We start from the raw sequence: 9,348 nt of genomic DNA on the forward strand, positions 1-9,348 counted from the left end.
ACTTGTGTCCCCCTCCACTACTCCTCACACTCCTCATGGTCTGCTATTTGCAGAGACATTCAGGTGATTTGTTGTGAGGAATTGCAGAGCTCACAGGAGGAGTTATAAGGAGTGCCTAGGAGTGAAAGAAGAGGAGAAAGATTGTTAAAAATAAAATCTCCCCACCCCCCTACATGCTTCAAGCAGACAAGCTCAGGTGGGCTCAGATAGAGGGGACTCCAGATCCCCATCACCCCTGAATGCAAAGCTGGGTGGTTGGACCTCTTGGGAGCCAACCAAGACCCTGTGTGGCTGCCAGAGGCCAAGAGCCTGGACGAACTGGAAGGGTGGAGTCCCAAAAGCTCATGGTTCTCCTGGTGGGCAGGAGGGACCCACATTCCCACCATAGGCTTCCACTCAGCCTGGTCCCAGGTTGGGATGTGCGTGTGGGGACAAATGTCATACTTTTCCTCCCTAGCACCAGGCCTTGTCCCCTAGCTGCGGATAAAGTGCAGACTCCTTCCCTATCAATTCCCAGAGAAGAGCACTTCCTGAGATGGCCTGATGTTTTCCACAAAGCTTGTGGCTAAGGTAGTTTAAACAGATTTCAAAGCTCCTAAAGTTCTCAGTTGTCCAGCAAGCCTTTAGATTAGAACAGCGAACGTGTGACTTTCCTAAGTCACTGGTGATTTCGAGAGGGAAGTCACCTTATGTGGGCTGCCCTCCAACTGTTAAGAAGAATTTCCTCTTGCCCTGGGGAACGAGTCGGCTCTACCCTGCCCAGTTAGCCCAGTCCTACTCCCCTGACTCTTCAGGGCCGCCACCGCCCCTGCAGGCGAGGTGTGGCTGACAGCCCAGAACGACTGCCTGGCCTACACCTGCTGGGAGCCCCGGTTCCACGGCTCCCCCTGGCGTCCCACATGAAGGTGGGCTCACTGCTCAGGAACCTTCTGGAGGCCACCCAGGCAGGGGAGGCTCTCAACTACACCTCGCCTCCTGCCCAGGTCTTGGGCCATAGCGGCAACTGGGGACTGGGGAGACACAGGACGCTGAACCCGGGACAGCCTGGCCCCTCCTGGGGCCTGTCCCTCCGCACTGAGAGGAAACCCCGGACCGCTCCGAGCACCCTCAGCCCGCAGGACCCGCCACTGTCAGCCCAGCCCAGGTGGGGTAGGGGATCCTTCACATCGCCGGAACTGAGAGCAGAGGGTACTTTCCAATTATCAGAAGGCTCAACTCGTTGCACAGATAGCCGCGTCTCAGCTCCCAAACTTCCCCTTAGCGCGTGCAGATTCCTGTCTGCCCTCCCTGTGAAGGAAAGCCAAGGGCTCCTGCAACCTGTTCGGCCGGCGGGGACGGCCACATGACCCCTGATTCCAGGGAGGCTCTGTCTCTCTCTGGATGAGATACACAGAGACCTCCGGTCCTGGGAAGACGACTGACTCTCTGTGGGTAATGCAGACAGGGGCCACCCCAGTCACAGAAGAGACAGAGGAGAAACCCACTGCGGGGAGATGGGGTGGGCAGGAAGGTCCTGCGGAGCACTGGAGAACCCCCGCCTCTCCCTTCCCTTCAGCCCTGGGACCTCCCGCTCCTAGAAGAGTCCGGGAGGGAGGCTGGGCGGCCATAGGAGGGCCTGCACTTCTTCCTAGGCTGTGAAGATTAGCCCCAGGCTTGAGCCCCGCCTTAGAAAGGTCGCTGGGATTCCCCAGGTCACGGGCAACCTTCCAGCCCTGCGGAGCAAGAGCCAAGTTAACCACTGTCACCTCTGGGCACTGGAGCAAGCGCGAGTACATCTCGGGCTACTGCAGCTGGCGGGCCAGTCTACACTGGGCGCCTTGCTCTTGGGCCTCCATATTGAGATTAATTGAAAAATACGTTTCCGACCTACGAAAATGTTTATCTGTTTTCATCAGAGGGATCACACTGTAATGAATATATTTACATCTCATTTCAGGAAAGGCAGGAAAGATCGCTGAGCTCTCCGAGGCAGCTCGTCTCCCCTCCCCCTCAGAGCCCTGGTTGCAGCCCACCCCACCCCAATCCGGAACCCGCAGCCAGTGGCGCTCGCTGATACTTCTTGGGAAGCGGTCGGGGATTAACTGTGGGCTCTCCCCAACCCCTCCTGCCTTAGGTGTCCAACCTGCAGGGAGGTCAACACAGGCCCAAAGACGTTGTTTCTGGGCGTGGTGCAGAGGATACAGCCCGGGGAGGGATAAAACGGGCCCTAGTGGCTCCATATCCTACCCGCCTGGCCGCCCTAGCTCAGGCCGGTCCCCAGGCGGGCCAGGCTGCTGATCGTGGGCCTGCAGTGGCTTCTCCACAGAGAGTGTGGCACTGCCCATGCTGCGCTGCACCCAGAATATTAAAAACTACAAGCGGGTTGGAGTGTAGGAGCTTGTTAATGCATTTGGTGGCGGGGGGTACCGGCGGGACGTGGAGACTTCCAGATAGCACACTGAAAGCAAAACATTGCCAGTGACTTCTGAAAGTGAAGCTCTTCCCTCATCCGGGCCTGTCTGGGGCTGAGGGAAGGGGGAGGGGTGAGAGGTGTTATTTTAAAAGATCTGGCTTTATTAATACGTTAAGAAAGAGCTCCCTTGGCAGTATGTGTTCTCGCAGCGCCGGCTCTGATCCTATAAAACATTCATGCTTCGAAAGCTGTTACACAGAGCTGCCCCCCAAGCACACCCACCGATAGGCCTCAGCGGGAGGCTTCTGCCCTCAGAGGGCCACTAGGGCCCAAATACCTCTTCTGTGAAGAACCTGCTCCAGCCTTCTGACTCCTAGGTTCCGGGTCCACGCCCCTAAGTGCCACAAGCGGGGCGGGGCAGGGGTTCCCTTCACCCATCCGAGTTCCAGGACCCTTCTGGGAACCCATGTCACAGGGTTGGAGTGAAGGGCAAACCACAGCCACCTCTTCAGCGGACCATAACGGGGAGCAAAGCCAGGACTCCCAGGGCTGAGGCCCCAACTCTCTCCCAGAGCTGGAAAGAGGCGGGATCTACTAGCGCCTGGCTCAGTGGCGTCTGAATGGCCCACTCCCGCCACCCCCAAGTCCCGCTCTCCATGTCCCTCTGTAGCTTCTCCAGCTCAGCAAGTTCCCACCTGCAGTAAAGCCCCAGTTGCCGCCGCCAGAAACTGAAGCAGGCTGCGCCCCCGGTGCTTGGTGCCTGGAGACTCAACCAGCGCGCGACCCTGCCTGCCCCACTCCCTGGCCCAGCTGAGCACGGGACCGCCCGCAGCCCATAAGGTCTCAACCACTGAAGTCAGCAACCAAGGCGCCCTGCCTGTCCGCGGACCCCAGCCCATGTAGAGCCTGGCCCTCTGCATTTACAAAACCAAAGTAGCAGCTTGGTTTTAGGAAATGAATCTAACCAACTTTGTAGTAGACTTTAAAAGTCTCCCCTTTCACACACCAAAACCTTCAATTCTAATAATAGTTGAGGTGGAAATTAACAAGGAGTTCTCTTGCACGGATAACATCCATCAAGTAACCAGACACATGGGTTTTGCTAAATTCTTTTATTTTTGTTTAAATTTTCACTTCAATTTTAATTCTTGAAGAACAGCCTCGACAACATATATCGCACTCATTATAAGAAGCAAAGGGTTATATCAAAAATTATTAGTATAGAATCACAGGAAATCTGGTTTGGAACCAGAAAAAAATACAAAACAGATATAGATACATAGACACAGGACAATTTTTTATAATTATTTGGAAAATGTTATTTTCCCCTAATTCTTGTTTCCTTTTTCTTTATGCGCATACGATGTTTAAATTTTACAAAAAATGAAAATAAAGACTAATATTTTACAAAATGAATAACAATGTTCAGTGTGTGTGTGTTTCTACATAGGTTTCAGTCCACTTCCATATGTGTTGTTTCTGTACAGAATATATCCACATCCGTCCACAATAAATCCTGGAAGGTCCATTAGTTTCCTTCTGTTTTATTAAAATTCTCATGGTCCTCTCTTCCAAATTTTTTTTCTTTTTTTCACCAGACAGACACAAGGTTCTTTTTTTTTCTTTTTCTTTTTTCTTTTTTTTTTTTCCTTGCCAACGTGCTCACAGATCTGATCCTAAAAGAGTCTCTTTTTCCCATGCTTTGTAGCTCGGGTTGTATTTCTGCTGGGTGGGCTGCTCTTGTCTCGGCCCTCCTCCCTCCCGCCCGGCCTGCCTGGCCCGCTGCACCTCCCGGTGTCCCCGCGGCTTTGGAGTCCTTGGCCCAGGTGGGTCCACTGAGTCTCTAGGGGGACGGGGGCAGGTGGGAAGCGCCCAAGGTCTAGGAGCACTGGATGGACATGTAAGGCCAGTTGAAGCTGCTCCCAGACAGTAACATATCGCGGATGAGAGTTTCGATGGGGGTTTTACCTACCAAACGGACGAAGAAGAGCTGCTCGATGACAGAGGAGGACACGGTGCGCAGCGAGGGCAGTCGCAGCAGCAGTTTGCCGAAGCGGCTGGGCTGGTTGGGGTACTGACTCCTCACGTACTCCTCCAGTGCGCACTGCGACTTCTCCTGCAGGCTCTCGATGTGGGCCGCATCCGACAGGCCACAGGCGTCTGCCCGAGCAGCCACAGGAGGGAGAGACAGGGAAAGGTAGCACACGGTTAGGCTGACAAATAGCAAAGGCACAAATAAGTCATTATTTTTCTTTAAGGAGAAAAGGGAAAATAAAAAAGAAGTAAAAGAGAAAAGAAAAATTCACCCTCCCATACCTCTCCATCCCCTTCTTCATTCCCTTCTCCCCAGCCCCCAATACAAATAAAAATAAATCAAACCCCCACCAAGCCTATGGGAGCTGGAGAGACAGGCACACACATGCAGAGGCAGGAACCTCTCTAGTCCCTTTGTTTTTCCTCTTTCACCTTTGGATTAAATAATGTACAATGCTGGAACCATGTTTGCTGTGCTTAACAACCTGTCCTCCGCGTGCAAGGGAGCATCTTTCTGGCCATGCTCATTAACTTTCACCCCTTTTGCCTGTAATTTGGGGGAGTTCAGTACCCCTTAGGAAATATACGGCCTGAAGGGAGTTCTTAAAGGATTCCTGGAGTCCCCTCTCAAACCCAAACAACCCCAACCAGAAATCTCAAGGAGAACCTAGATTGTGTAGTGAACAAACACATGGAGGGGGGGTAAGGAATCGTGGGCTGGCAGTGCCTGGAATCAGATGAAGCCAATGCTTTAGCAATACATGATTTGAGATCCACTATCTATGCAAGAAAGGACTCTGCAGCAAATCCTTGGTGAGGATGTACACTTCTATCTATATCTAAGATCAAGTAATTGAAAATTGGTCACATCTCTGTAAGCTGTATAATAATCAGGAAGAATATGACTCAGTTACTCCAGGCTGCAGAAAGGCGACATCTTCAGCGATCAGACACAAAGCTAGGCTACAGGCAGCAGCTGCTGCTGCTTCAGAACTGGGGGGTGGGGAGGACATGGGTGGTGGGGAGTTGAGGGGAGACTTGGGGGAGATAAGCTTTTGGTGGCAGGACCAAGGGAGAAAAAGGCACCTCCACACAATGACAGCACCTCAAAATCTGTGTGCTTAGTTCATGTCAACCAAGGTCTTGGTCCTCTAAAAGTATTTCAGGGCAGCAGATTATACTATATCAACTAACTAGAGGCAAACATAGGGAGGGGAAGATGGAATAAGAGAAATGGAGTAAAGGCATCCTCTCCTAGTTCAAATACCCACTTGTTTCTTATATTAATAATAAATATTTTAAAATCTGGGAAGATCACAGAGGAGCCCTTAGCCAGTCAGGAGGTTGACTAGAGATCAAAGGCAGAGTTTGCTAATATATAGATCTGGAAAGAAATTCATGCATGGCAATGCCCCCAAAATGACATTGTATAATTGTGAATGGGCAAGTGTGACCCTAAGAAGACACAACAAATGATTCAAAGCGAAACCTGTGTCTGCTGAGTTTCTGAGCTTTATGTCCTTATATTTCAAGAACTGGGACTTACAAAGCATTCTAACACCTTCATCTACAAGGCTATGGCCTCCAGCAAAAATACAAATAAAACTAGTGATAATTCAAGAACTTCTGAAGCAAGTCTCCTTTGACCAGAGATACAGACTAGGTTCCTCTCAGATGTCTAATTACTCCAGCTAGCCAGTTGGGTATATCCACACTGGTCTGATTTGGGAAGCCAAATGAGACTTTATGGCTATCAGGGCCAGGGCAGTAAGAGCTCTGTGGGGCTTTGCTGCTTAAGGAAGGGACCCTGAGTTTGGCCCTGCTTGCTAACCTGGCCCCGATGAATGACCCTCATGCAGACCCAGACCCATATTTACATAGAGCTTGCTTTACATGCATTATCTGCCCGTATGCTATGGATCATTCTCAGTCCTAGACAATGCAATGTGAAAAGGACCCCTTGGTACCCCAGCAGATTTCTTTCTTTCTTTTTTTTTTTTTAAGATCCATATGGCATCCCCTTAGCTCAGTAAAACATCTATCTGACATTTACGATTAGGGCCCTTGGCGTACAAGGTCACTTCCCGACTTCCAAACAGGCCGCTCCAAGAAAGACAAGCCCAGGAAAGGCCTGCCTGGGTCCTGTGCCGGTTGCTTCCGTTTCTTCCTTCCTTTGGAGGCGAATGCCTATAGCTGGGCCTGCCTACCAGGTACCAGCCAGCTAGCTCTGTGGCTTCCCTCCGGCAGGAACCTTGGTTCTGGTCTGGCTTCCCAGTCTGGAAACTCATTCAACCCTTTGCAACAGGATTCCCCCAACTGTGGACAGAAGGTATGAGCTCCCAGATCAACTAGGGGGTTGTGGTGACAAAGCTAAGTGACCAGGGGGTGTAATGCAGTATATATTTACGCTCCATGAGTTATACCCCAAACAAGAAAATGAGGCATAATGTACAAAATCCATGTCACACTTTTTATACGGTAGTGTCAGTATGGGAACTCTCGATATTTCTTCTACAGTGTATGGAAAAGAAATTATGTAAATAAATAACCATTACTGCTCAGGCCCTCCTGGCTTAGCCTTTGTAGTACAGAGAATGTATTTCATGTTGTGCATTCAGAAGAGTTTAGTGTTCAGGAAATATAGATGTAATCAGCTGCCATAACTAGAAATCAAAGTTATTATTGTGCTGAAAATGGATTTATTGTATTTATGTTAACTAGATGGTTCCTTTCAGAGAAAGTCTCATTTTTTTGAAGGAATATTTAGGTGTATGAATTAATGAATTTTTAAAAAAGTAAGTTCAGGTCATGACCTAGTCCTTGGATGCAGTCCAGAATATTAAGGATTAAACATACCATCCGGAGGCCAAATGTGAAAACCACCACGGGGGACCCCTGTGCCAGCTTCAAATACTTAGCCAAAGCAAACCACATTGGACAATATGTCTAAAACTGTCTTTTCCATCATTCAAAGTTTGCTTAAAAGTTGGATGACTTTGAGAAGGCTTCCCATGAATTCCCTTCTGGCTAGCAATCAAAACAAGTTTAGTCAAAAGTGGAAATGTGTTGCATGGGGGGGGGGGCGGTGAATTACTACTGACAGCTCTATTTCCATTTTCAGATATTCTACTTGCAATTTTCCAACAAAATAATGTTATTGTTCATTTCTAGGCACTCTTTGCACCTTGAAGACTTGATTCAAGAAACTTCTTTGGAAAACTTTTTAAATGAACACTTTTCACAGGAATGTTTTAGTATGGAAAGTTAAAAGAAAAGCATGAATAATTCCACAATGCTTGCCCGAAGCCTGCACAGTCTTCACCTCTCTCTGGGAAAGGGCATGAGATTAGCAAAGTCAAGGGGGTTCAAAGAACCTTAGGGGGTATAAGGAAAAGAGAGGAGAGACCTTTCCTGAGAAGACGTCTGTCCAGTTCCAAGTCGCATTTCTGCTTCAAGACACCTCGCTGGATGAGATTTTCAAACCCCAGCTTCCCTGACACTGGCTTGCTTCCTGATGAATTTGGCTAAAGAGCCCAGTAGTAGACAGCCAGCCAGGCCCCAGGCCTGCCAGAGCTGAGGCAGCCTGGTTGCTGCTTCCCAGGCTCTTTGTCACTTTTGAAAAACACGTTTCCATCAAGAAGACTTATTAAGATAAAACGCATTCAAACACAGGAGACTATTCCATAAATCTTCCATTTGTTTTAAGGTTTGCACTTTATCCTCTTGGAAAGAATAACTCCCTCTCTCACTTGCAGACCTGCATTTGCACTGAAAGTAAAAGGGGGGCAGTCCAAGTCCATGGCTCTGGCCACCCTGCATACAAATGAGATGCTCTTGTCTAAATAAATTATCTGCTGTTCAGATCGATATTAATACTACATTTGCTACATTACAATATTGTGCAAATTTAAGAGTCATTTTAATACAATGTAAATACGATTCTTCACGCATGAAAGCCAAGAAATATTGATAGATTATACCATTGCTTACTGTTCAACAAGGCCTTAGGAAAGGGATTTTGGTATCTCTGTTCAAGAATGGTTTTAATTTGGCCATTGGAAAGCCTGGCTTTAGGACAGATTTATTGGGATGGTTTATTTGTTCTCCGAATGGAGGAATTAAAAACAATACTGCCAATAATGGTGGTAAAACTGCAGCTAACCCTACTCACAGTGGTCAGGGCCCAAGACCCAGTGTAAGCAGCACTACTTCCCACCAGCGTCCTCTCTGGCTTTGTTTCTATTTCTCCCCATTACCTGCTGTCCTGGGTGTTTATATGTTTCCCTCTTGCATGTTATAATAATAAAAAGCCGGCAATGTTCTCAGAGGCTCAGACCAGAGCCCTTCAAAGGAAACGTTAATGCACTTTCCTGGAAGTTAATTTGAACCATCTATCATAAGAGAAATTGTTAACATACATGTTACCACTGCCTACACATAATTTGATATTTTTAAAGTCACTCTGTTAAATTTCCAACCTTCATGTGTTTTGCATAGCTTTGGAATTCATCTCCAGGCGGGGAATCCTCCCATACTCGCGGGTTCTACAGTATTGCCTTTGTTTTTTATCTTTCTTGTTTAGATCGAATCCGTTTTTTACGACCCTCAATAACCTCAGCAACTGCAAACATGAATGGTTTCCGATAAGGGAAAATCAGGCAGCGATAAAGCGGGATTATTTATGATTTATTTGTGCGTATTCTTCTCTTTCCACCTCTCTCTGTGTCTCTCTGTGTCGGGAAACTCATCCAAGGAGCGTGCCACAAAGGGTAAGAAGCCACATTCCCACGTTCTCTTCCTTCCCTCGCCTCCCCCAGAAACGCTGAGCTCTGGCTCACACATAACACGCACCACACACATACACACACACACACACACACACACACACACACGCAGCCAGACGGATCCACAGCACCGCCCCC

At 48.6% G+C, this 9,348-nt stretch overlaps 1 protein-coding gene across 1 annotated transcript in view; it reads right to left on the bottom strand.

Moving 5' to 3' along the window:
- Window positions 1-3,487: 3,487 nt before the first annotated feature.
- Window positions 3,488-9,348, bottom strand: part of NR2F1 (nuclear receptor subfamily 2, group F, member 1) — a 14,475-nt gene continuing 8,614 nt past the window's right edge. The window contains exon 5 of the mRNA XM_011989455.1: window positions 3,488-4,643. Within this exon, the coding sequence (XP_011844845.1) occupies window positions 4,272-4,643 (372 nt within the window). The 3' untranslated portion in view covers window positions 3,488-4,271. The remainder of the gene's footprint in view (window positions 4,644-9,348) is intronic.

The sequence above is a fragment of the Mandrillus leucophaeus genome, unplaced genomic scaffold (genome assembly GCF_000951045.1).
Source record: "Mandrillus leucophaeus isolate KB7577 unplaced genomic scaffold, Mleu.le_1.0 Scaffold353, whole genome shotgun sequence".
Taxonomy (NCBI): Eukaryota; Metazoa; Chordata; class Mammalia; order Primates; family Cercopithecidae; genus Mandrillus; species Mandrillus leucophaeus.